The sequence below is a fragment of the Geospiza fortis genome, unplaced genomic scaffold (genome assembly GCF_000277835.1).
Source record: "Geospiza fortis unplaced genomic scaffold, GeoFor_1.0 scaffold81, whole genome shotgun sequence".
Classification (NCBI taxonomy): Eukaryota; Metazoa; Chordata; class Aves; order Passeriformes; family Thraupidae; genus Geospiza; species Geospiza fortis.
The window spans coordinates 1,598,409-1,625,786 of NW_005054318.1; the positions used below are offsets into that span (position 1 = coordinate 1,598,409).

A 27,378-nucleotide genomic window follows, 5' to 3' on the forward strand; every position below is an offset into this window, starting at 1 on the left:
TGAATCTTCTCATGCTGCAGAGACTCTTACCCAGATATGTTTTTTTCCCCGATGATGAGGGCAGCTGAACTGAGGCAGGTATGTGTCATGTGTGATTGTGGTTTTGGCTGCTGTGTGGCTTCTCATGTGTCCAGGGAAGGCTGGCCAGCTGGAGGACATGTAATGCAGGCAGCATCATCTTAAGGATGTTTCCCTAAATTTTCTTGTGCAGCTGCTTTTGGATGTGAATGGCTACACACATATGCAGTCCTGGCTCCCACTCCTTGTTATCAACCTGTGTTTGTGTTCAAGGGGTTCCTATGGGCAACTTCATCCCGGGGAATATGTGCAGATGAATGGGTTTTCTGTGCTGATGGCCCACATCCTTTTCCACAAGGTTCTTGGAGAATCCATTTGATGGGAGAACTGCCCCTTTCTTTTCTGTTAGGTGCCTTAAGGGAAAGGGAAAATTTTACATATTCCTAGTCTGTAGTTATATTTAATTCTGTCTGTTCATTGCACGTGTTTCCCATGTAATTTTCCGTTCCAACAGACTCTTCTTTCCTACTGGGAACACGTTTGTCTGTGATTTGAAGTGATTTTGCCAGGGAAAACTTTGCATTACCGCATATCAATAACAGCTATTAACAATAAGATTATTACAGTATTAATCAAAACCCAGGATTCTGCTCTCTTTTCCCTCCCCTTTGCAGACATGTCTTTGTAGTGTTGTGAGCAGCCATGTCCCAAAGAAGATCCTTTATGTCCTTCTGCCATGCATGGAGAGACACTCAGTTTCCTTTGCTAACAAACCCAACATTTTGTTTTGGCTTTCCATTTTCACCTGAGCAGAAATTGCCATTTTGTTATCCTTTCTCTAGCTGTCAGAATGAGTTGGTACTTTCCTGTTTCTCTGATGGCCTCTGCCTAAACCCCATCTTTCTCCTCTGGCAAATGCAGGCTTGTCTTTTCTCATTCACCTGGTTCCCATTGGTTTAGGGAATTGGTCTCCCAGAGCAAAGTCCATCATCAGGACAAGAGCATGTGGCAAAGCCAGACTGGCCAGGATGTCTGCTTCCATTTATGAATCAGAGTTAATGAAAGCCAGCCCTGCTTTGTTTCCCAACACGTTTGTCTCGCCGATCGCTCGCTGTCCGTGGATGGAGAAATGCGAGCCCTGTCTGGCTGCAGCAGCAGCGGCAGCACTTGGGTTTGCTCTCCCTGTGGCCCAGCCCCTGCCTCTGTGCACAGCAGACAAGAACCCACCTGCAGAGAGCCAGCAGTCAACTGCAAGTGGTTGCTGTGAATAATCTGACTCAGAGCATGGAGTGCAGGGAGCAAGGATCGGATCTTCCAGAGGATGCTGAGAGGGATGAAGACTTCCTGCTCACTTTTCAGCTTGTTTCAACTACTGAGAAAACTGAAAAGTGCAGTCATACTTTGTTCAGTTGTAACAGAGCATGTTTAAGGGAGATTATTTATTTCCCTGCTTAGAAAGTCCTTTTTGTTCTTTTCTCCCACTCCCTCCCTTGATATTTTAATTTAATGCGTGTTGGTGTTACTTTTGTCATACCAGTATTGCCTTTTGGCCTACATCCATGACATTTTTCATGTGTTGTAACAAAGTGAAAAAAAACCTCCATTTTTTTCACTGGAATTGAGCACTATGAAACAATTTAATTGAAGTACTTCTTAAATCTGGAAATGGTTTTGTGTTCACAGACCCCCTGCCAGAATGGAGTAGTTTTGCTTCCTTTCATTTCCAGTGTCCAACCCACTTAATTTGAGTTTTCTGAAAGTGGTAGCTGAGAACAATTTTCTGAATCTTTATTCATGTTCTTAAATGAATTTCCTGATTTCCAATGTGTGAGGCATATAATAGCTCCCTTTGGGTTTCATAGGCTGAGTTTATTTTGTCCTAGTATCCCTCTACTGGGCAAACCTTTCTGTGCCTTCCTCAGGAAGGCAATTTTAAGCACCTTTCCCAAGAGGGACAAAGGGCAGTTAGTGAACCTGAAGCTGATATTCACACAATTTTTAATTACTCCTCTAACCAGTTGGTGGCAGTGAGATGTGAAAGCAGGCAGCCTGATCTGATAGACACAAAGGTGTTGGGTTTTATAAAAATGACTAGTCTAGCAAAACTATTAAAATGCATAAAGGTTAAGTCTCTAGGTGTACAGCTTTATGGCTTTGAATGCAAGGTTTATATACTAAACCCAGCATTTTTTGGCACTTGGAGTTGTATCACTTTGCCTCCTTTCTTTGTGACTTTATGTAGAACTATATTAAAAGCATGAAATAAATTAAACACCACCTCAAGAGAATCAGAAATTGCTAGTTTCAGAACAATCATCAGAAATATAACCTTAAGTTACACAAAAAAGGGAAAAAAAGGCAGGGGGTGGGGGGGGAAATCCTGTTCCACTGGGTCACGAACCAAATGGCCATGAACTAAAAATAATCTTTCTATTGTTCCATAGAATGTGAGTAGAAATTAATATGCTAAGTCTGATTCCACTAAAAGTCCTGATTCTGTTTCTCTGCATGTATTTGATGTATTTGAAATTGCACTTAAGACTTAATATAGTCATTTAATGTGGTGGATTTTGATGTGTTTTCCCCCTACAAAACTACATTTTTCATTAAGAAAAAAATTCTCCTGACAATATTAATTTCTCTTTAATGATTGCATTAGGTTAAATGAAATAAAATAATGAAAATTCCTTTTTCCTTTTCATAGTGGCCAAATGGCACGATAAAGAGGCATGACTAATCCCCTACCCTAAGGGCTTCAAAAGGAAAGAATAGGGTAGGGTGGGGTTCCTCAGCCACACAGCCAGCTTACTGCCTGAAAAAGGGTTGGATAAGGGCAGGATTTAATACAAAAGGTCAGGCTAACATAATACATTTCCACTGAAAGGAGATAGAACTCAGTAAAAATTCTTGGTGATGAAAGAAAGGGAGTTGCTGGCATTACTGAAGGATGGCAGAGAAGCAAGAGATATTTCAGGTTTGAAAAAAGAGCATCACCACAGTGGTGGGGCATTTACTGAGGTCAGATTTGGTATTTTTTTGCACTCAGCTGCTTGTTAGGAAGGATGCAACAAGGTTGAGGAGTCCCAGGTGGGCACTTAGGGCTGAATAGCCACTCAGTCATCATGAAGACCCCTGGGACACAGTAAATGACTGTCAACAGTATATATTTAACCTCCTAGTCAGTGATGGAGAGACAGGGGGATGTTTGTCTAGCAGGTGAAATATCATTTCAGTAGCAAAAGTCGTGCTTGTCTGGTAAAAGTACGCAGCAGTCAGGTTGGCAAAGCGCTAAAACAAAGTGCTGCAATTTTCCAGCTCCTTGCTTACTGTCAGTTATACAGAGAGAAGGTCCAGGAACGTGATCCTGCCCCAGCTGAGACAAGTCTGTCAGAGCCAACATCATTTGCATCTTCCCTAATCTGTTATTGCACTCAGCATTTTCCTTCTGGATTCTCCCTGCCTGTGTGAGGGCCCTGTACAGCCTCGGGCTGTGCTCGCTCACGCCAGCCCTGGGGGAGAAAGGCAGTTTCATGTCCTTAATCCTGACATTTCCTTGTCTCTGCCTGCAGTCCCTCGTGCTTGCAGAAGCATCTTGATATAAAGAGAGGCTAACAGGAGGTGGGGTGTCTCTTATCCTCTCATCTGTGTGTTTCTGAAAGATGGCAAAAAAGCATCCTCCTCCTTGCCTCCTAAGCTGGTGTTGCTATTTCTGTTCCCATGGTGGCAGTCTTGCTCAAAGTGCCTTCACTTGGGAGGTCCATTTGCAAATCTTTTAGAAAACCGTGAAGATTTCATTATGGGAAAACAGGAAAATCACCAGGGTTTGATGACACCAGGAAGGAATATTTCACTTACATGTTGTTTGAATTCCCCCAGTCATCTCTTCTCGCATTCATCCGATAAAATTAAGTTTTCCTGAAGTGCTGTCATATAATTGAAAGTCATTCCCCCAAGATTCTATATTGCATAGGAATTGTTGTCTAATGAGGCAAGATCCATATGTATTTTCACATATTTAATTGGACAGAAACATATGCTGAGAATGAAAGAATAATACAAACTCAAGATTTTCCATATCTACATGGTTCAAATTTTCACCAAAATGCCCCTGGTTTTGTATTTTATATCCCATATTTTATGTGAGAAGCTGCTTCCTTCCCTGCTGCAGGTAGAGTGGGATTTTTCCCTCGAGCAGAGCAGGAGATGGAAAATGATTTGCTTTGTGGTGGGATTTATGGAGTGCCTCTAGTAAATGAACCTGAGAGGCTTAGAAGAGAGTGCCCATGGGAAAAAACAAGACAGCCTTGCTAGCTACAAACAAATGTTGGTGGGTTTTAACAGAGAAGTAATTATTTTACTAACGTTCAGAATAACATAATTGTAAACAATTATATTGTTTGCTTTTGACAGCCGAGGGGGACAGAGGAGATTTTGCCTTAAGCTTGTAGTGTGAAGCTGGTGGAATTACTGATATAACAGGCAGGGTTTTGCCTCCTGCTGCTGTGATATTTTACTGGAAGACCCCAAATCAGTATTGTCTGTGTGCAAAGTTCACAATTTTGGGGCTTCCTCTCCTAATCATTATGGAACTTGGGATGAACACCAGCCTGCTGGGTCTGTGTCCACCATGGGCTTGTGGCTGGTCTGGAATTCCAAGCAAACACCTCCAGGGATGAAGCATTGCCCAGCATACAGGTGCCTGTCATGCCCTTCAAACCAGACCTTTCTGAGGCTTGTGAAAAATAGCTCTAAAATCCTCAAAATATCAAAGAGATGACTATTAAGAGTCTGAAGGACTGCAGCCCCACTGGGTCTGCTGGGGAGAGACATGGGCAGTCACCCACAGGATTTTATCTGCTGCTAACTAATCATGGCCCCATCTCAGGGACAGAGATGACGTGTGAGAGTGGGGAGAGGGAGGAGGCAGGAGGAAGGCAGCTGCCTTCCCTTCTCCAGGAGGACTGGGCACCTGAATTCAACGGAGATCAGATGAGTTTTGCTCCAGGCAGGGCTGCCTTTGCCTGCCAGGGACCCCCTTGTCCCCGGCAGAGGAGGCAGAGGATGGATCAGGGATTTGGGTGACTGCCTGATTCAGGCTCCCTTCTGGGAGATATGGGTTTGGCTGGGCAGCCCAACAGGTCTGATGGGCTGAAGGAAGCCTGGGTAGGGCTGAACAGCAGCTGCATTGCACAGGGAGAGCAACCTGCATAAGTCAGAGAAGTGCCATACATCCAGCAAGGAGCTGCTCTGTGTGTCAGGGGAAACAGAGGCACCTGTGGAGGGAGCTTCAGCCCCTTGGATGATGCTGGCTCCGCATAGCGTGCAGTGGCCCTTGCTGTCTCAGCTTCAGATTTACACCCTCCCATCCCTGTAGCTGGTGGCTGGCAATTCCCAGGGAATTCTGAGACAGCTGAGACATTAGTCAAACTATAATTTGAAAAGTCCTTAAACATTTATTGTTTACTTTACTGGATCTAGGTAGGATAAAATCCATTCTTTTAGTTGATAGATAGACTTGAGAGGGAACATAAGGCCCACACCAACTGGTAAACAAGAATTAAAAATAAGAATATTAAAATAAGCCCTCTCATGTCTATGCTGTTTCTTTAAGACAGGCTTACCCTATTTGAAAAACAACTTTGATCCTAGACAAATCTTATGATAAACTACAAATATGTCTGCTTTGGAATAAATCTTGTGCAGTTTCTGGATTTACATTCATAAAGGCTTAGCATACACTAATTAATTTGGAATAAATTACTCCAGTTGGAACAAGGCCACAAATTCTAGCCCAGATTTGTACAGGGGGTTACTTAGCTGTATCTTGCAGACTGTTACATGTATTATAGAAAAGTATTGAAATAAATATATTTTTATATATATTTACACATATACACTCATGCATGTATATGTACTATAATGCATTTTGTTATTGTCCACTTCCTAGGTTCCAGTGAATGGCCATCTTATCACATCAGTCAACATCAGAGAGAAAAAGCTCCTCAAGGTACCAGCAAGAGTTTTAGAATTACATACTATCTTTCAAGAGACAGTTGTTTTAAGAATGTTCCTTTTTTTAAGACAGTTTGTTCTTCCTTGGTTTGCTGCACTTAAGAGACGATGTAGGAATATAAGACCATGTAATTTTCTGGCACAGCCACACTGTAGTGTTTGTCACTGACACCACAAGAGGGATGGTCTCATCATCCAAGCCCAGAAGTGGGTGCTGGAATCTCTTGTATTTCCATTCCAGCTCGGACAGGGACATTTCCTTGGGTCTGTTTAAGGGTTTTACGTTGGACATTGAGCACTTGTACTGGCATGGAAGAAGAGGCTAATGCTTTAAAGAGCTTCCAAGGCTTTACAGCAAGTTCCAAGTTGCCCAAAGAAGCTGCCTGCCCTGTCCCTGAAAGTGTTCTAGGCCAGGCTGGATGGGGCTCTGAGCAGCCTGGTCTAGTGGAAGGTGGCAGAGGGGTTGGAACTGAATGGTCTTTAAGGTCCCTTCCAAACCATTCTGTGATTATAAGTGAGGAGCAGCCTCTGAGCCTGGGCAGGGAGCTACATTTTCTGGCAGGGGTTTTCCACCTTGGAAAAGTCAAGAGCCACAGTTTAAACTAGAACATTCAAAATTTATGGTTTAGGGTTGGTGCTACAGTTTCATCAAGCTGTATGCAAATGGCCTCAGCCACTCCTGTGGCCTTTCAGATTAGTGCAAACTGCAGATACCTTCATTAAAAATAGGCTGTTCCATGGTTTGAAGTGGGCATTGGCAGGGTCCTAACTCTTGATTATAGCATTCCTGATTTTCAAGGGGGTAAATACTTCAGACTTTCCTCCTTCAGAGGAAGAACTTTAGAACTTAGGAACAATGAATGCAAATCTTACTGTAGAGCAGGTACCTGAATTAAAATGTGAACTTTCTAATCTAGCAGATAAATTAAGATTTGTAGGTCCAAAGCAACAGCGTTTATTGGTTTGGAATTTGCAATAAAATCTGCTCAGGAAGACTTCTGCACACACTGGAAAGACTCCAGCAACCCCTACTCTCTCTGAGTATCATGGGTTGTCTCCATTTCACAACTACTGCCCTCTTTTTTTCTTCTGGATGAAACATAACAAATACTTGTTTTATCTTTCTGCTCTATATCTCCTCCATACTGCAGCCTAAGAAGAAGAGGAAAACCCAGTGCTCAGACAAGGAAGTGCCAAAAGATCTGCTTTCTGTGGAAAAAGACAAACTGCAAGAGGAAGAAGGTAACAAAAGATCTGATTCTTCTGTTATCTGATGCATACTACCAAATAATAACATGGGATGAAATATGTCAAAAGGGAGGCCTTCTCCACTATTCTAGAGTGTGTGTTAGTGGGGAAAGCTGCCAGTTTGAGAGTTATCACCTGCTCCTTCCTATGTGTAACTATGTGGACAGGTGCTGTTGTGATCTGGTTTAATTACAAAGGACTAAAGAGAACTTTTTAAATTCTCCTTGAATAAAATGGATCGAACCCTGGAAGATTTGAGTATACCCAAAAAATGTGATTCAAACCAAACGAGCTTAGATGTTGATATCAAAAAATTGATATAATTAATTTAGTAGTAAAAGAGGCAAAGAGAAAGAAAGAGAAAAGAAAGAGAGAAAAATAGAAAAAGAGGTGTGTGGGGGAACAGGGAGAATGACAGAGATTAGCAACGTATCACTCCTCCATGGGTTCCAAGGATGCCTTGTTGTTTCCCTCCATCTTGGTGGTGAGAGTCCTCTGTCTTAAAGTATAGAATCCCATGGATTAATACACATTTGGGCAGGTGGGAATGCCCATGTGCCTCCCCTGAGGGGAGCAGGTTTGACACTGTCCCTTGCAGCACTGTGGATCTGTTGCATCATGTGCAGTGCTCCAGTGCAGGGTCTGGGGGCTCCTTTGGGAGGGGACTTTGATGGGCCATGACACCCCTCTGCTGTCTCTCACATGGATGTCCCTTAGATGTGGCTGTCCTGGGTGAAGGGGCCCCACAGCTGAGCTGGTGTGCACAGCAAAGGATGGGCGCTCACTGGCCAGAGGCTGTGCCACACACCAGAGCCTTTCCTCCTCCCTCCTTTGGTGCAGGGTCTGTGTGAGCTTGGCAGCTGATAAACCTGGGGCTGTGGCCTCCATCTCAAAGCAGGTGCTGGGCTGGGCCATGGATGCTGTTCCAGATGCTCTGAACAATAGTGTCACTTTCCTTATCTCAAGTTGTCCTATGGGTTTAACTCACAGTTTGGGGTTTCAGTCAGGAGGCCCATCCAGGGAGGGCTTTGGGGGTGCAGTTTCATTATGCACTTTTCCTATAAGGGGCAAAAGTCCTTCATAAAGATGTTTAAGCCATAAACCACAACATTTCAGTCTCTGACATGGGCCATGTGCCTTCCTGCCACACTCCCCAAGTCCTGACTGTGTACACAGGGAAGGCAAATCTGCTGGTGAGGTAGGATCTCTGAAGTGGTCAGAGGCCCAGTGGTCAGGGGGTCCTTCCCCCAATCCTGTGGCCTCTGCCATGCTGATGCACAGATGGAGCAGCACACTGTTGTGCCCATGACTGATGCTGGTAAAGGTGCTGGGGCAATTCACAGCCAACTTGTAGCATGCCTGTGAGCAGAGCCAAGACCTTTGTTTCAAGCAGATCTGCAGAGAAATCTGGCAGAGGCCAGCAAGGCTCAGGCAGCTAGAATTTCACTGGAAAATACATTGCATCCCGTGAGCCCTTCTCTGCCTCCCCCCACCAAGGGTTGCGCTGAAAACAACAAATTCTAAGCTTTTCTGGGCTTAAAAGATTACACTGTGATTAGTGTGGTGGTGAGAGCAAGAGAAGCCCTCACTGCTGTTGGACCAGAGTCCTTCCTGGGGCCTGTGAGGCTGCTGGGGGAGAAGGGGCACAGCAGAGGCTTCCTGCAAATGGATCTGTAATTTTTTGAATGTATGAGCCAGCTGAACTGTTTAATGTGTATTTCAGGGGTGCTTCATGTGTCCTTCAGGGATGCTTCAGAGAAAGGAAGTGTCTTGGTCAGCTCCAGGGCTGTGTTTTTTCCTTCATTAACCATTTTTGCCAGCACCTCCTCTGACTTCTTGGGCCATGGATGGAGACAGGATGTGGCCCCACGGGTGTGAATGAATGTGTGTAAACCAGCTGAGTGGGAGAGGGTGTCCACATTGTAGGACAGGTCTTAGGGCTATGGAACCCAGTACATCACAGCCTTATTTAATGGTTAAGATTTACATTAACTTGTCCCCACTGTCAGACATATAAGGTGGCTGATGCTCTGCTGTGACACCTCCCCCAAGGGAATGGGTGTTACATCAGGCTGACACACAGGACAGAAGAATATGTGCAGTTACATGAGTCAGGACACAACAGGCAGGTCTGTGATGGGGATTTCTTATGTAACACATCTCTGCAGAGGAAGCAAAGGCTGCACACAGGAGACATGCTGCACAAGATCTGATGCCTCTTTTACAGCCAGCATCAGAAACTTTCAGATGGCTAGTTACCTTGCTGCTGAGCAGTAAAGGCAATGAAGAAAGTTGTTTGATAGCTTAAAAATGAACTTTGCTCTCTGTTGCAGGAGTTTGGCAGACCAAGATCAGCAGCCGTGAAAAGAGACACTTAAGGAAGGAAAGGCTGAAACAGAAAGGTAAATGTACAGGCTCAATTTACACACCTGATCTGACTGGGCTTGTTACCCCTCCCCACAGCCCAGTGTCTATTTGCTCTGTTCATCATTTGGCAGCAAAATCCATGCACTTACTGAGGCTATTTACTTAAGAAAAAACAGCTTTGGGAGCTTTTACTTGGGAGCTTGCCTTTTACTCCATGCTCTCATTAAAACACACAGCAGAGCACACAGCATTACCCACAGGACTTTGAAAACAGATGTCTCTTAGATGGTAGATCTGCTGAAGGCTTGGTATCACGTGGGCTTGTTCCTTTTGCATGGCTTGACAGAAGTTTTCTGATAATGGATGTTTAAAAACACAAATAATTTTCTCAGTTCCAAACAGGTTCTTTAGTCCAGGATTGCCCAGACTAAAGAACTATAATAGGAATAGACTCTTATCCTAATGAGATAAAATGACACAACACTTGGTGCTCACTCCACATTTTTTCTCTGGGGATTTCAGAGTGACTGCTGTGCACTTATGCCTATACACATTTCTACTAATCATGTTATATGTAATAACCACTATATGAAGGCAGATCATGGAATTAAGACATTTGGAAGTATTTTCATGATCTGTGATAAAATGATCAAAATAAACTTTAGGTTTATCCTATTAGAGTAATTTAGGAGTTTGGATATTGGAGAGATGTCACTGGATTAGGAGATGTAGCTGGATATATGTATGAGTTAGTGCACTGTCTGTAATAAGGCTCTTAAAGTGCTCTCAGGTGCTCTATTAAAATTGAAGGGTAAGGGAACAGGAAATTTCAATAGAAAAATATGCAGACACCTTGGGGCCACTTTATCTATCATTTGGGTTATATAAATATCAAGAGTTTAGATTTTTAAGTCTAGGTTTATCAAGGGTCTTTAGAGGCTGGAGGTGCTGAGGTCTCCACTTTCTCTCCAGCAAAGTGAATGGGTCCACATTTCTTTCTTCATGTAAGTTGACCTTTTGTCATCAGTGGTGCCAGCTTCATCTGCAGAACCCCACAGGGATTAACCCTAAGGTCATGCAGGTGTTAAGGGCTTTGCTGACCCAGGAAAGGAAGCTCAGTTCACCAAATCTCATTTGAAGCACCAGAAGTCTTTGGTGCAGTCCTGCAGCCTGGGCTGTGCAGAATGCTGAACCCCTGATCATGCTGGCATGGGCATTTCCAGAGTAGTGAGATCTGATCCAGGAAGAAGCCCTAACCCTGCCAAGTGCTGGCTGCTGTTCCCTGGCAGGGGAGAAACAGCAGCATCACCATTAAGGGATGTGAAGGTGGAGTTGGTGTCAGCAGTTGGTGCTCTCCTCCTCACCAGAGCTCCAGAAAATGCTTTGCTATTCTGAAGGCTGGAGTAATGAAACTCTTAAGGAACCTTTGGAACAAAAATGTTGAAGATAATGTCATTTTTTAAAATATTCATATGCCTGCACTGATTTCTGTAGCAGCCTTGAATGACCAACATCCAAGAGGTTTGCTTTCTTTTTTCTTGGAGGTCCAGCTGCTCTCTTTCTCTCCCTTCACTGCTCTGGGCCCCCAGCAGGACTCTGGAGGCCTTGACCCTTCCCTCCAGGGAGGGATGCCCAAGGCCGCTGAGGCGCCGTCCTCTCACATTGGTCTTCCTGTTCTCCACTTCAGTGTCCCATCCCAGGAGTTGTGTTTCACTGCCACCATGTCTGTAAATAATTTCAGTTGGAGATAGTCTGATGGGTTTAGATCAGGCTTTGTTCTGTTTTCTCTCCTGAACAAACTCTTCCTTGTAACTAAAAATAACGATGATCCTGTGGTAATGTTTGTTCCCGAGAAGACCCCAGCAGAGCATCTCTGGGTAGCTCAGCGGTTGAGCCAGCCTTTGACTGGGATGAGAAGAGAGCAGTGTGGCCACTCACAGAGGACACTGGTGGTGGTGGAAAAGGTGCTTTCTTTGCCAAGGCAGAGTGTGGGACTGTGCTGAAGGGTTCAGGAGCCCTACGGGAAGAATTGGCAACCTCCAGATCAGAAGACGATGTTTTCTCCAATGTAGGTGAGTGTTGACATTCCAGTATTGCTGAGATGAAGCTTCACAAATTGCTGTGTCCTTGCTGCAGCCCCACTGACATCCATCCTGCACACACAGTGTTGTCCACCCCGCTACGATCCCTCTAGGTGTCATTTATTTCCCAGCAATGTGAAAAGAGGGGTCCTTATGGCAGGAGTTCCTTGTATTGTAGACTACCTGCTGGGTGCAAGTTGTTTTCTACCCACAGGTACTATTTGTGTCTTTTACAACCAAAGCCTTGCCTTCTGAGGATGCTCACACATGGTCAGAGTTAGGCTGCAGGGTATATCCATGTGTTTCAAAAAAGGAGAAGGCAGGGTATTCCTAAACTGAAAGCATTTGATTTTGACTACATTCTCAGTGATTATTGAGCATGGTGGCTGAACTGAATGGTATATAAGGCCACATGATGACTTACCTTCAGCAGCAGTAATCCAGTACTCTGATGATTCAGAAAATGCTCTTAGGTTGCCCTCATGTGAGTTGCCTTCTCTGCTAGAGTCCTTTTGTTGCCAAGTACAGGGTTGGTGGGGGAGGACATTAGTACCATTTTTACACTAATGCTTTCAAAAGACCAAATTCCAATACATGACGAGAACTTTCCCAGCAGTGCATAAAGGGGGCAGCAGTTCAGACAAGTGAGGAATTTAAGTCCAGAGAAGTGCCATGCTGGTGTGACATGCATGTTGAAAGTCTGAGAAGGTGACCATGGTGATGGGGCTGGATTCTCTCTGTCCATAAAGGTGATTTCTCCTTGCTGGAAGCTTGTCCAGCAACAGCAGTGGATGTAGGCTTGGAATGAAGAGAACATGGAAGGGCTGTAATGAGTTTGGGAGCATAAGGTAGAAACTGTGAACATGACATGAGATTTTGTTTGCATTTTAAATTCAGGAACATGGGATATTGCAGATGTAAAATCCTGCCCTGTGACCTTTGGGACATTGTCAGATCTCTCCCGGGATTTAGGTGAGTGGCCTCTTGTTGTACTTCTGTCTGAATTCTTCTACCACTTTCCTAGCTGCTTGGCTGAAAAGAGCTCTCATTGATCACACATGGGTCTTCTCCCCTGGAGCCACGTCTCATTAGTCACTCTCCCTTGCAGAGCTTGCTTGCATCTGCAATCCAGCACACCAGTGTTTTAGGGAGCAACATTAGAACTTTACTGAGTGCTTTCCAAACTTGTGTACTCATCTTGGAACAAATTTTAAAAAATACTGCCTCCCCTGCAGATTCTTTCTGTTAGGTTGACTCACACAGAAGGTTTCTGTTGTGCTCTGATAACCAACAAATTCAGAGAATTTCAGAGTGAGGGAGGGAGTGAATGTGCACTTGGAAAGGCTGTGTTAGAGGCTGCCTAGCCAGCAGCTTCTCATCCAGCACAGTGAGGGATTTCTTGCCTGAGCCTCTCCTGCATGGCCTTGAGAAGGATGGAGCATCTCCTCATTTTGCATCGAGTTAAGCCTCATTTTTTGCTTTCACTTTGCATCTTTGCACCTATCAGTCTTCACTGATTGGCTGCACACATCCCTGATTCATACATTCCCTGCCTACCAGAAACTCACTGTGACTGAAAGTTTAGCTGGATGATGAATGCAAAGTCTGGTCCTGAATCTATTAGAGATGCTAAAGACAAGCATAGATATATATAGATATTTGTGCACAAAACTGTGTGTGTGATGTTAGCCAGAGTGATGAAATCAGCTTCTAAAGGCAGATAAGGCAATTAATATAACACATGCCATATTTAACCATCTGTTTTCCAATACTTTGTCAGTGGATTCAAGCAGTTCCTAATGTATAGGTACTCAACAAGGAGAAATATTTTTTAACATTTGCATTTATGCAGCAAAAAACCAAACTGATACACAACTGCATAAACCTCCGAGTTTATTAGGTGAAAGGAAGAAAGGAAAAGTCAGAGATGTGAAAAAAACTCTGATTTATGAAGGATGTGAAGACTACCCTGGTTTGTTATATATAGGCCTCAGAAAGGGGCTAAGGGGAGTCATTCAGGGAGGCATGAGAATCCTAGTGGTTGCTTCAGTTACTGAAAGTAATCATCAAAGCAACTTTTTCCTCCAGCAGCTCTCTCACCTGTGCTCTTTCATGGAGCAATTAATTTGGTAATTATGGATTTCACTGAAGGTGGTGGGAGTTGGAGCTGGATAGTCTGGATGTGGCTTTTGTTCTGCAGGAACTACAGCTCCCTCCTTAGGTCCCCAACAGAGATGTGCCAGAAGTTTACTTTTCTGAATGCTGTTAGTTCAGCCATTCCTGAGTGAGTTGTTTTTAAAAATTTATGCACGTAGTATCCTCATCCAGCCTTTGTTAATAAATCCACAGTGATGAGAAGCATAGATTAATGTGTGGCTTAAATTACATAACATCCAAGCATCGTGACATAGAGAGCAGACAGAGGCATGATTAATTGGTTTTAATAATGTGAATATACCTATGTGATTATCCTTTAGGTTTGGGATTTGGGCTTTTTTTGGTTTAATTTTTTAATGAAGATGCTTTCCTGTGTGCAGATAATGCGAAGAGTAAATCGTCTGAGGACAGTCCTTCCAGATGCTGTTGGCATGGCAGCTCGACTTTCCTCCCAGGAGATGATGCGTGGCAGGGGCAGGGTACGTCTCTTTGCCATTCTTCTGTAGACAGACAAGTGCACCAATGCAGGAACTCTCTTCAGTCCATTCTCTAAGCCTCAGACATCAGGGTCCACTTCCCATGGGGCTCATTTGCTGGTCAGGGAGAAATCCCATGTGGGTCTGGTTTTGAGCAGGTGCTCAGAGCTGCTGTGAGTCAGTCAGGGCAGCAGTTGTTCAGGTGGAACCCTTAAGAAAGGCAAGAAAGTGCATTTTATTTATGTTTTCCCTCTGAAGAAAAACAAATAATGTGGTAGGTAGTGTCTGTTTTGGTATATACTGGGGCAAAGTGTAATTAGAGCTGCTGGGCAGCAGCAGCAGCTGTAGGGGGCTGTCTGCAGGCTCTGCAACAGTGCCCCACTATCAGCTGCAGGCAGATAAGCACAGGAACGGGGCAAGCACAGGGTGATCCCTCCCCACACCCTGCAGAGAGTGGGTCAGGGACTTCCTGAGCCAGAGGCAGCAGGATGGGCTCTGTGTTTCAAAAAGCCCCATGTGTTAGCTGTCAACTCAGATTACTGAATTTGTGAGATGAGTTCAAAGCTGTGTTTGGGTTTCATAACTGAAGCATTGTGTTTCCCTCCCTCCCTCCTATGGCTGTGTGGGAAGGTGGAGCTGAGTGGCCTTTTCCAGGCAGCTGCAGCCTGGGCTCAGTGGGGTGGCTGGGGGAGAGCCATGGGAGGACAGGGTGCTTTTCAAGCTCCGTGTACTTTTGCCAAAACTTTAAATTTCATTGGAAATGCCCTGAACCCAGATGCAGAATACAACTCCAGTGCATTGTGGCAGTCAGGATTTCAGTCTTTTTATGACTGGTAATGGGTGTTTCTTTAGTTTTAAAAGAAAGACAAGAATGGGTCCTGAGTGGCTGGAATAATTTGGCATGAACCGTGTGGGTATTAGATGACCTTTTCACTTGACCTTTTGGTCAGGATCGAGTGAAGTATTTATATATATATATATATATATATATATACACCCCTGTTGTTGGGAAGCCTTTCCCTGCTCTTGCAGGAATGATGGCTGATGAGCCGAGCAAACCTCTTTGTGCTCTAGCTGCTCTGATTGCTTAACTGCAGGAGAACCCAGAGGGGTGGAATGCATTAAGGAGAAAAGATTGTTGTTGTCTTCCTTCTCTGCCCAGCGGTAACTGAAGCTCTGCAGCAGATGCATCATTTTGGCCGTGATTTTATAAATAACACAGCTTACTTTAAAGAGAATAAAAACAAAACCCCCAACCCTGAGCCTTCCCTTCCCTTGGTGCTGTGTTTCTTTACCCCTGGGTTGCTGCAAAGGGTGCCTGGCCCTTTCCAACTTTGGAGTCCCGTCGCGCCCACGCGAGATGGAGGGAGGCAGTGTGGGCAGCTCTTCACCAGCGTTCCCTTGCACTACATTTAGCACATGTCAGACTTGGCACACTCTGGGCTTGATCTGCACTTGCAAAGCCAAGCAGAGCTCTGCTTTTGGAGTTCCATATCTGTCTGAGAGTAGAATGATAGGAGCAAATTCAGGAGCTTGCTTCTGCAAACATCAGAGCAGAAGTGTTTAGAGGATTCAGTCTGTCTTACAGCTTCCATTTTTTTCCTGGTATTTTTTTTCCTTTGAATCATCAGCCTTGCTCTTGATGCAGGGGAGGGGTGCGTCAGGAACATGTATTCCCTGAATTTAGATGAGGTAATGGTTGGCATGAAGGTTGGCGCTGCAAGCAAAATGAGCTCTTAGACAGTTAAACACGGCCTGTTAGCTCTTGCAGGCTTGGGAACTGAAAAAAAAAGCCATTCATAGCCTAAATATGACCTGGGGTCATTTCATCAAATCCAGGGCAGTACATGTAATGAGTCTCTTTGTTCTGTGCTGGGCTGGTACAGCCAAAGGAGATGCATGCTGGACTCCTGCCTCTGGCCTGGCTGGTGGAGCTGCCTTGGCCTGCTCCCTGCTCCACATCAGTTATCTTTTTGTGAAATACCAGCAATAATAACACCCTCACTTACAAAAAGGCTTGAGATTTAAGTGTTGGCATAACTGAAAGCATATATACACAGAGGGAGAGAGGGAGTTAGTGGTAAAGGGAACTACGCAGTTACTTTTGGAATATTTAAAAGACTCTCAATCAGGCTGGTTTCCAAACAACACACTCCTGTGTTGACATTCATTAATGATACATGCTTGCTAGTGGTTAATTCTGAATTATTGTCATATCTGGAGTCCTGTGTCCATTTCTGGGCTCCCCAGTACAAGACAGTCAGGGATTTACTGGAGAAGGTCCAGCCATGCCTGTGTATGAGCACCTGATGGGGTCATGGCCTGGAGAGTGGGGAACAGGCAAATGGGTAAGAAGTGAATTTCCACTTATCCATAAGTGAAAACTTTTTTTTATGGGGAAAGTGGTCAGGCAACAGAACAGTTTGCCCAGAGAGGTTGCAGACTTTCCACCTTTCAAAATATTCAAAACTTTGCTGCATTCCTGAGAAACCTGCTGTAGCTGAGCCCTCTGAGAGACATGAGGTGGGACTAGACAATTTCCAGAGGCCACTTCCAACCTCATTGATTCTGAAATTCTCATTCTGTCATCAGTCATTGTCTCTGCATATTCAAACAATTAGTCCTTAGCAATCTAAGTCTTTGTGAGCTGGGTGCATTCAGTGTCTTGGAGTTGAAGCCACATGGTCAGCACTGATGGCTGCTGTCCCAGCAGTCCTGCCAGCAGGATGAGGTGGCCAGGACTCTGCCATGAGAGCCCCAAAATGGGAAGCTTTGCTCATCATCTTTTTCCCCTACTCATCATTAGTATTTGCATATTTTTCATTCCTGTCACAAAGAGAAAAAAAGAGGGCTGAACCTCTTCTGGTCCTGACATAATTCACTTCATTTTTGAGCCCAGGAAATGCTCTGCTTTCACCAGGCGCCTTTCTTGTTCCTGTTCTGTAGGGTTGTTCTCTGCCTGGAAAGCTTTACTTGCATGTGCTTCCTAATAATCCCTTTGTGTACCTATGGCACACATCTGCCACTGCTCCTGTGGTGACATTTATGTACTTGAGCTTTGCTGTCCCACAGAATGCATTGCAAGCTGTGGCTGGTTCTGCTGGTATAAAACATGTAACCCACACAGTGTGGCCAGCTGGGCTGTTTTAGAGCACTTGTGTCTGGTTCCAAGGCAAGGGAATACTAATTTTATCCCATGCATCTGCTTCCAAGTGCAGCAGACCTGTGCTTTGGCAACAGCGCAGTGCAGTCTCAGAAAATCCACATTCTGCTTTGCAAATGCAACAGCTCATGACCATGAGAGTCACTTTTTATCTGTGTCTTGGCATCCTCCCAATGAATCCCTCTTGAAAGGTTTGATGTCTCCTGATCCTTTGTCTCCTGACTCCCAACCTTCCTTGTGTTCCAGAGTTACAATCAATTGTAATTCCTTTGTTTTATGGGAATCAGTAGCTTTTTTCCACTAAAAGAAGTCTTCAGTCTGGGGTTTATTTGATATTTTGCCTCTACTGAATTATGCTGAAGGAAGGTGCCAAATGAGGGATTCTTCCACCCAGCTATTGACCTGTAACACAGAAATTCAAGCTTTAGACTGGAAATCATCTACCCATTTTAACTGAATGTATTACACTTAAGTCTACAAGTGATGTCTTGGCAAGGATTTGGGTTAGGACTGTGTTCCTAACACAGTAAACTGCCCTTTGCAAAGGGATGGCTTTTCTACAGCAGCCACAGAAAAGCTCAGTGCCATGGACAATATGCAGCCTACTGAGGGGTTTGCCCTGCCAGATGAACTTCTCTTAAGTTTCTGCTGCCCATATTTTGTGACAGCATGCAAGAAAGGTGCTGGTAGATTAGAATCCAAATGTACAACTCCAGATCAGAAAATTTTGAATCCCCTTCTTGGTCACACAGACTGTTTTGCTGCAGTATTTCCAGTTTCATTTTCCAGGCCAGATAATTAGGTTCAGCCTGTACAGTACTGTACTCCACCCTATCTCAGCAGGCACAGAGAAGTTGCTGACTGTCCTCTTTGAGTAGATCCTGCTGCTGTGGGGCCCTGTTTGCCTGCTCCCCAACACCCCCAGGCCACAGCCACCTGGTCCCTGTCCGCTGCTCATTTCACAGGGGAGAGACTGGAGACCAAGGGCGTTCAGGTAGTTGTGCTGGGATGGACTTTCTGCCTGCAGGTGTCTGCCTGGCAGGTGCTGGCAGCCTCCCTGGTTTCTGAAGACACCTTCAATGTTGTGCCTTTCAGGATCTAAAAGTGTTTTCATTGCATGGGGTACATGGAAACCACCTTGGCCTTGAAATGCATTCTGCAAATGTTTGCTTCAGAAAAGTACAGCTTTGTCTGGGTGGAGTTTGCTGGAGGACTGGGGTGGGTTGCAAGCAAGAACTGAAATGGAAAATGACTTAACAGCATTGCTTTTTGTAAAAATGAATGGCGGGAATTGCCAAGATGTTGGCCTATGTTGGTGCTGAGAGAGATATCACCTCTGTCAGGGCTAAACCCACATGGGGAGCAGGGGAACATGCTGCTGCATGGCACATTTCTTCTAGTGTTTGTGTTCATAGGCATTAATGATCAGTTTTAGCCTGTTGGAGAATTGATGACCCAAGGAGAATCAGATTTAAAAATACTAGAGAGTATTCAAAGTTTAAGGATGCTGTGGGAGATGTCACTGAAGGGAAATATGCTACACAACAGAAGAGATTTTAAGTCAGAGCTTTGGGATAAGTACATTTAATCAGAGCTTTGGGATAAGTACATTTAATCCGATTTCCCCATCAAATCCAGCAAATTGTAGAGAATCTTATATTGCCCTTAATTTTAGTCTGAGTTGATTTTAAACACCCCTGGGACACAGTAATTTGGGGGGAGTAATTCTGAGATGAGGCAGTCACTACTGTCTGGCAAAGTTTCATGCCCACATGTGATAAGGGTGAAGCATTAATGTAAGCACATTGCAGGCAATTTGCCATCAAAACTATTTTCATGTTTAGAAGCATATACATAAATGCACTTTTTGAGATATCAGGAGTTTAAAAGGTGAAAACAACAGTTGTGGCTTTCCAAGTGTTATGGTCTGTTTTGCTTGCACACCCACAAGAACATCCATCAGCAGAGCTGCTGCCTTGCAGCTCAGGAGGGCTGAATTCTGTTTTGGACTGGAATTTTATGGGGGAATGCATTCAAAATTAGTTCTTCCTTTCCCTTTAGAAGAAGGAAAGACATATTGTCTATATAGAGGGCATGGATTTTAAACTGAGAAGCTTGAACAATGTTTATAATCATGTTTATAACATTTGGCAGCAAACTGGTCAGAGCAAGTTTTTGGAAACAGTTTTCTTTTATCATTCCCAGCATGCTTTTGGTTTTGGCCCTGCTTCAAGTAGAAGTTTTTCCATCCCGCTTGGGATTTTTTTTTAAGAGAAGTAATCAGCTAAGAGTTATTATTATATGTTTTCAAACTTATATTGTGTTTTTAAAGTCATTCTTCCTGTTAGGATAAGACTTAAGATTGTTACATTCAAATTATTAAAAAATAATCAAGTAGTCCTTTCAACATCTTATGCTGATTTATCTGCTTTGTTGCACCTCATTCAGTTTGGGTGAAGGAATTAAACTGGTCTGTTTTGCCTTCTTGACTGAGGATAGTTTGCCAGTGCTTTGTGGAGAGGCAGCTGAGGGTTTGCAGCCAGATTTTCAAAGGTACCAGATGCTAAAAGATAGAGAAATCTAAACGATTTTGGAAAGTTTTTTGCCCGGTTCCAATGAAATTATCAGAATTGACGCAGGGTAGGTGTTCTCTATTTCATGCCTGTTTAGAGTTGTATATTAAGGAGGTTTGGAAATCAGTGCTGGGATGGTGCTTTTCTGGCTTACATTCAAGAAAAGAAAATAGAAAAGGAAGATGAAGTTGAGAATGTAGTTGGTTCTATTTTTTGTAAGAAAGAAAACACCAATGAGAGCAATAATGAATGCACAAATCTTTGTTAATACTACTCTTCCATATGAATAATTGCCCAGAGGATGGTGTGTTGCAGTGAATGGAAGAGCCTGCTGTGTCTGCCAGTGTTTCTGGATATGCCTCAATCCTTCTTCATAGAATTAAAAGGAAATATTTGACAAGCCACTCTATTAGTTTTGTAAAGCTTGTTTTCTTGAAAAACAAGCTTTACAAAACTAGAAGGGCTTTTGGTTTTGTATATGCTTTTCTGCCCTTCTTTAATTTTTCTCCTGTCCTGCAGAGTGCTGTCACTAATTGTGAACTGGCAGTCAATGTATATGTCTTAATACATTTTTAAAATAAATTTGTAAATGTTTTAACACATTCAAGACATGCATACATGCACATCCAAATATCACATGAGCAGGCAAGAAGATATTTTTGCAGCATTTGTGCTGCTCATGTGAGGCTGGGAAGTAGTATGGATTTGAACATCATTCATTCATATGCTTGCCCTAATAGGTGACCTTTCCATGATTGACCTGGACTCTGACTGGAAGGCTCCCACGGAGGAGTGGGGAAACTGGACTGGAGATGAGGAACATCAGACGAAGGATGAGAAGAAGGTGAGGCAGTGCTCTTGATGGCTGAGGGAGACCTGGTCCAATGGGGTCAGTCTCATCCACACTGGGGTCTCCAGTCCAGCCCTGGAGCCAGGCTCCTTTGGTTGTGGGGGCTTTCTCATGCTGGGAGGAAATGCTTGGCATGGTCCCAGCCTCACCTGTCTGAGATAGCTGGAGCTGGGGAACACACTTGCAGGAGGCATGAGATGGGCTGGGGGGAGCTGGTCAGTTCTGGGAGTTCATCATCCCCCTGGTAATCACTGTCCTAAGCAGCAAACCTTGGGTGTTTGCACCCTACTGCTGCTGACCTTCTCAAATACCCAGGCCTTAAAAGAGGTGTGGAGTCCAGAGCTGACACAGCCTTCACAGCATCTCGGGCAGCCAGGACATATTTATTTAAGTTTGCTGATAAGAGGGTTTGGTGACAGTGATACTGTGGTATCTTGGGTGGAGATGTAGAAGCAGAGGTCTTGCTGTTTAAATACTTTCTAGAAGCCCAGAGAAATGTTCCCTTTGGGTAGCAGTGGGAAGAGCAGGCTGAGCTTTTTATAAAGATATGTGTTAAGCTGAGGTGTGCACCCTATCCAGAGAGACAGCCCCTTGTACACTGTCAACACATACTCCTGGAGGTAATCAGTTTTCCTGAAAAAAACCAAAATTAGCTGTCCCGTGACTCCTCTTACAAAATCTCTGATGATTTCAGGATTTGCCAAAAGGCAAAGCAGGCATTCGTTTCTGTCTTTCTGGACCTGAAAGCAAAACACAACGGAAGAAGAAGAAGAAGATGGAAGTGAAGGAAGCAAAGGGTGGAGCTGGACTGAGGCATGTGAGTATTTTGTATTCCAAGAGTAGTGTTTGGTTTTCCATTAGCAGAGGGGGATTCTTCTCTGTTAGGATGACCTAAGGGAGACTTTTCTTCCTCTCTGTCTTCTGGCTTTCTCTTCTCTTTTCTCCCTGTCTTCCCATAAAAAGCAGTTATGAGCACAGGGAACAGTGGAGTTTTGCAACATGGTATTCCCTAACATATTTTCAAAACACTTTGATTTTGCAGTACAGAATGTTGTGCACTAAGCTTGGAATGCATCTGCCTAAACATTTTTTCATCCATGATTAAAACCAGATGCACTCCAAATTTAGTGTACAATTGGTCTGTGTTTCATCTGTAGCTGAAGGTCACCCAGAGATATCAACAGTAATGAAAAGGTGCTTCCCAAAAGTCAGTGAAAATAAAATAAGGCCACTGTTATACCACTAAAAAGCTTATTTTATTTTTCTCTGAGAGAAAAATGTCTCAGAGTGCAACAGAGAAAGGCTGTGGAGAATGTCAGTTCATTTGGGATGGGAAGTGCACAGGAACAGTGTTGACTGGCTTTTGGTCCAGTGCTTGCCTGTGATTGGTGTTCAGTGAAATGAGAAATTGTGGGGGAAATGCCCGAAATGTCCAAATTGTATTTCATTAACTTGCCACAGAATGTGTTTTGGACATGTACAGCTGCTTTTTTTTTTTTTTTTTTTTGTCTTCCCCTCACACCCACTGTGGTCTCTCGTGATCCTTGAGATGATTTTGCTCCCAGATCTCCTGATGCTCCCATTTTAAAGGAAAGGTTTTAACTGCCTGACTGACCACAGTCCACATAATCATTAGGACATCCTAGAGTTCCCAGAGTGCTGCCATACCTTTTTATATCCTTTTTGGACATAAAAAATGAAATTACTTATGAAGCCAGATCCACAAAGTTGCTCATCCCACTCCTTGTGCTACCTCCAGTGTTTCTGTGGACTCTAGTCACTTAGCAGTCACTGGGCACATGTTACTCTTCAGTGTCACTACACAATGACAGTACTTTCATCTCAGTATTTCTTGCTGCTCTTCTGTTCACTGGGAGAAGCAAGGGGAAAAATAACACTGAAAGACAATTTCAACACTTTAATCCCCTCTAAAACAAATAACTAAGAGGTAGGTACATAACATGGCAAACTATTCTAATCATATAAAAATTAATTTATCCTGCAGTTTCTTTAAATGTCCCACAATAATGACATTTTCTCTCATATTTTGTACTTGCACATGCTTCGTTTAACTCATATGCTTAGTGAAGCATATTGTTTCAATTAAGCCCCAGCAAGGTTTGCAAACAAGAATGGAAGAAGGCCCCAGGGACTTGATATCTACAAGAGATAGCAGTGATGCAGTCAGTGCTTCCTTCGAAAAATCCTTGGACATTGTTAATAATTCATCCAATAATGGTAAGTGATTGTTTTTGCACATCTGATGAATTTTCAGAATAATGTGTAATCTAAGAAGTATTCACAAATGCATTTTTAAGTGAATATTTCAAATGCTTCTCCTTTAGCTGCATATTTTAATTCTTTGAGAGGCTCTGTATTACTCAGAGGCTACTCTGACAAATACTTGTTGCTGTTCCTCTCAGAGTTACTGAGCAAAAAAAAAGCTACTATTGCATTTAGTGACTGTAATTTTTGCACAGCTCTTTTCAACAGGAAACAGAAGCAAATATGAGTGAGTCAGAGCCCACTTAAAAACAGAGTCCTCCCCATGATTTTGAATTACCCTAGAAAGTAGGTGGCCCTTGTAAAACACATCTAAAAACCTTTAAATCCTCTTCATCAGGCAAAAAGCCAACAGTTTTCAGGGATGCAATTGCATGTGGAAGGTTTATGCATTGTCCCTGTTTGTATGGCAGGTGTACCTGGAAAAAAGGAGAGGAGGAAGAGGAAGAAAATGAAGAAAGAGACTTGAGGGAGCTGTGTAGCTGCCAGAGTGCCAACCTGATGGGGCAGACATGCCAATGAGCTGCAAGGATTCTGCTTTCTGCGATGCCGCTGAGCCCCAGGCAAAGAGAGGCTCTGGGAGACCTCCCAGCAAGAGGAAGAGAAGAGGAGCAGTGAGCCAGAGAGCGTGAGTGTGTGAGAGAGGAGAGAGGGAGCAGGCTGTGCACAGGAGGTGGTTTTGAAACAGAGTGGCTGTTCATTGCAAGCTGCTGCCCTTGATCAAAAGCTGTTGAATGGGGTTTGACTGGTTGCATTAAGTCCTTTCAGTTTTTTGTTGTCACGTTGTTTGTCAACTTGTAGTGTTCTGTGCCATTGTAGAAATAGTCGGGCTGTACCTGACTGTGATTGTACTTTGGTCCCATGGAGGATCCCCCAGCTGGTCTGGTCTCCCCTGGCATTTCTGCAGAGGTGCTCATCGACAGGCTAGTAATGTACAGAAAGAAGCACTGTTCAGAAACAAAGGGAGAATAACATGGATCATTCTCCAACCTCCTAACTCTTTTAAATCCTTGGTGGCTGCTATTTGTCAGACTTTTGCCTCTTACCTTGCCATATTTATACTTTTTACCCCACATCAGACTAGTTTGCTCCTCAAGGAACATTTCTAAAGGAGGTTTTTAACTTGTTTGGAAAAATGGTCTAAACCCATTTTTTCCCCTGGATTTCATGGTGGGCTAAAGTCTGTATGTCCAAAGCATGTTGCATTTGTACTTATAGTAGACTGAGGTAACTTTTAAAAATAATTTTTCTTAATCTGATGTTTGGAAGTTTTTTATCATTTTGTCACTTGAATATTCTAATATAAACTACATTTGTGAATGAAGTTTTTAAGTCAGTTTAGTATTTACTGAAGGGTGTGTATTTCTCCTTGTCAGAGGGTTCATAGTATGGAGGAGAATGTGTTACAATAGAATACCATGGTTTATAAACAATGCTGAACTGACACCACTAAAAGCAGAAGCCCTTTATCCCCAGAGGAGCTGCAGCTTCTGGGGGGTCTTCTGGAGCTGGTAGATGGTCCTGAGACTGTGCCTGACCCATCCCAGAAGTGCTGCCTCAAAGGATGAGATCATTTTTCTCAAATCTCCATCTGCATTTGACTCTGTGCCTTTGGAGATGGTGGGGGACAGTTACTAATGCATGTTAAATGTGTGCACATTTGTAGGCTTTGGGCTGATGCTGTGAAACTCTTCACTAGGACAGTGAATAACCAGGGATGTCCGTGGCTTTACACAGCCACAGCTGCACTCCTGTTTGCATCATGGAGCCAGAGGAGAGCTCTGTGCTTCTGCCATTGCATCCTTGATCCCCAGTCCTAGCTTGTCTAAGCTTTACTTGCAGCTCAACACTTTTCCCTGATGGCCTTCATCTGTTGTATAGCTGTCAGATCGGCTGTACCCTTCAGAGAAGCAATTAACTGCAGCAATGTATTTGTGTTTAGAGTTTAGCTACTATATGTTGAAGTTACTATATGTTGAATCACTCTTGTGCTGTGATTTTTGGGGTAGTTAGCTGTACTGTGTGCCCTGAAATTTAGCACAGTAGGGTTGTTTCAGAAAGCAGGGGAGGGGTAATCTTAACTGATGCCACTTAGCAGTCCACTGTCTAGGATCTGCACATCTTGGTGTTTGTGTCTCAGTGTAGGTGAAATATTGGCAGTTCATGAATGGACTGAACAGACCAAAGAGCTTTTATGGGGAAAGTAACTGGTTTGGAATAGATGCATAACAAGAAAATACATGGCCTCGCTTGAGGAACAGGTATAGCAAGTTCAAGGATTTTGAAGATGTGGTAATGAGTATGTGGGTAATGAACAAAGTTCTGCTATCTCTGAAGCCGATGGAAAACTTGCATTGATCTCATTGGGGCCAGAATGTTGCCCATGGCCTTTGCTTAGCATTGAAGCACTGTCATCCATCCAAAAAAGAAAGAAAGAAAAACAAGAGATAAAGAGAAGCTCTTGGTGGACTACAGATTTCTTCTGCTTTTTTCTCTATATCTGCTTGTAAACGTTTTGATGTCTTTGTAATTATGCTTTATTTCAACATTTTTCAGTATTTCAAATGCCACTGTTTTTATAATAAAACATTAAAACTTTTGTCCAAAGCCCAACACTCATGAGGTGTTTTATTTAATTTGTATTTGTTTGAGTAAGAGCACATGTTTTTTGCTAGAACCATTCAATTTTCAAGCTTTTTTGAGGTACTATAATTTTTTTAAGATATTCCCTTCATCTGAACTCTTCAATGTTTAGGAAATCCTAGTGACATTCTTTTGTTGTTGGGATGAAAGAACAATCCAGACTTATAACACTGACAAGCTGACTGAGGTGCTGATGACAAGCAGCACCTTGTTTTTGTGTCAAATTCTTCAGTACCTCTCTTCCTGACTTCGGTGATGTCTGAAGGTTGCATTTTCCTTCTGGCTTCATTGTTTCACCCCTGGGAATTCATCACAGTAATACAGAGATGGGCTCAATAGTTTACAGCAGGACATTATTTAATACCACTCTCTAATGTAGGCAAAAAAGAATACACTTCTATGACTAAATATTCTTGATCAAAGGCTATCCTAAATAATTGAAAAGCACCTTTCAGGGTAAATTAGGTGGCAATGTACAGCATGCCTGTGTGATTAATCTCTTTTGTCAGCAGTTAGGAAAGGGTATGTTGGTTGTTGCTTGTTTGATATAGCTGTGGCAGTGCCTGGAGCCTTCCTGTACCATGTCCCCCAGCAGTGCTGCTGCACAGGCTCCCCGGGATGCAGAAGTGTTCTTCAGTGAGAGAACTGAATTTACAAAAACAACCAAATCAGAACACAAAGCTCTAAGCAACTCTTGTCAACTTCCATTCTTTCACTTCCCATTTGTCAGAGGCTGAAAAATCATCACACAGCTTAATAAACGGTCTCTGCAGATGCTTTGAAAATCAGACAAAGCTTTGAGTTCCTGAAGAAACTCCCCTTCATCACCACATGTTCAGGTGAATCCCTGGTTTCTGTGCTTTTAGGACAGAGGCTGTGCAGATCATCAGCCTGCTCTGCTGCTCCTGGCTTCAGGAGGGTTAAATGGGTGTGCTGGATGTGTGCATTCTCCCAGTCTCTGATCTTTGCTAGCTGGAGACTATTGAAAATCCTCAGACAGAAGATTCAACATCCCCCCGACATGCTGAAGCACTGCTTGAGCTATAACTGAATGTTATTCCTCAGAAGAGTAAATAGAGAGTAGTTCTCTCTGGTCATTCAATAACTCAGTGTAGTCTAATTGCCAGTTCATGGGCCAGGTCCAGCTGGCACCCCTGCCTTTTCCCTAAGCAATTCATTAGCTGCTTGAGGGGCACTTGCCTTAGGAACAGCCAAAAGCTCTCCACATGCCTGCAAATGGCCCAGCAGCTGGAAATCGAGCCTCTGGTGCAGCCACAGTGTGGGAGGTGGGATGAAATGTGGCTGGCAAACATCTATGATCTCGTTAAGGGCAAGCAATTAATTGTTACAGCAGCAGCTGTAAATGATGAAATACATGGCTTTAAGTTTCCACTTTCTCTTAAACTCAGTCTGCTCTATTTTTCTAATGATGCTCCTTCTTGTGGGCAGCTCTTGAAGGGGGAAGATTGGCTATATCCCTAATAAAAGAGCCATGTCCAGATGTGAT

The 27,378-nt window shown here is 43.6% G+C and overlaps 1 protein-coding gene across 1 annotated transcript in view; it reads left to right on the forward strand.

Moving 5' to 3' along the window:
• The window catches only part of LOC102044621 (protein LYRIC-like), a 30,998-nt gene extending 5,163 nt beyond the window's left edge, over positions 1–25,835 (forward strand). Inside the window, exons 3-12 of the mRNA XM_031056431.1 lie at positions 5,966–6,025; positions 7,182–7,272; positions 9,612–9,680; positions 11,502–11,717; positions 12,624–12,698; positions 14,264–14,362; positions 20,836–20,939; positions 21,640–21,762; positions 23,054–23,183; positions 23,642–25,835. Of these exons, the coding sequence (XP_030912291.1) occupies positions 5,966–6,025; positions 7,182–7,272; positions 9,612–9,680; positions 11,502–11,717; positions 12,624–12,698; positions 14,264–14,362; positions 20,836–20,939; positions 21,640–21,762; positions 23,054–23,183; positions 23,642–23,697 (1,023 nt within the window). The 3' untranslated portion in view covers positions 23,698–25,835. The remainder of the gene's footprint in view (positions 1–5,965; positions 6,026–7,181; positions 7,273–9,611; positions 9,681–11,501; positions 11,718–12,623; positions 12,699–14,263; positions 14,363–20,835; positions 20,940–21,639; positions 21,763–23,053; positions 23,184–23,641) is intronic.
• The last annotated feature ends 1,543 nt before the right edge of the window (positions 25,836–27,378 follow it).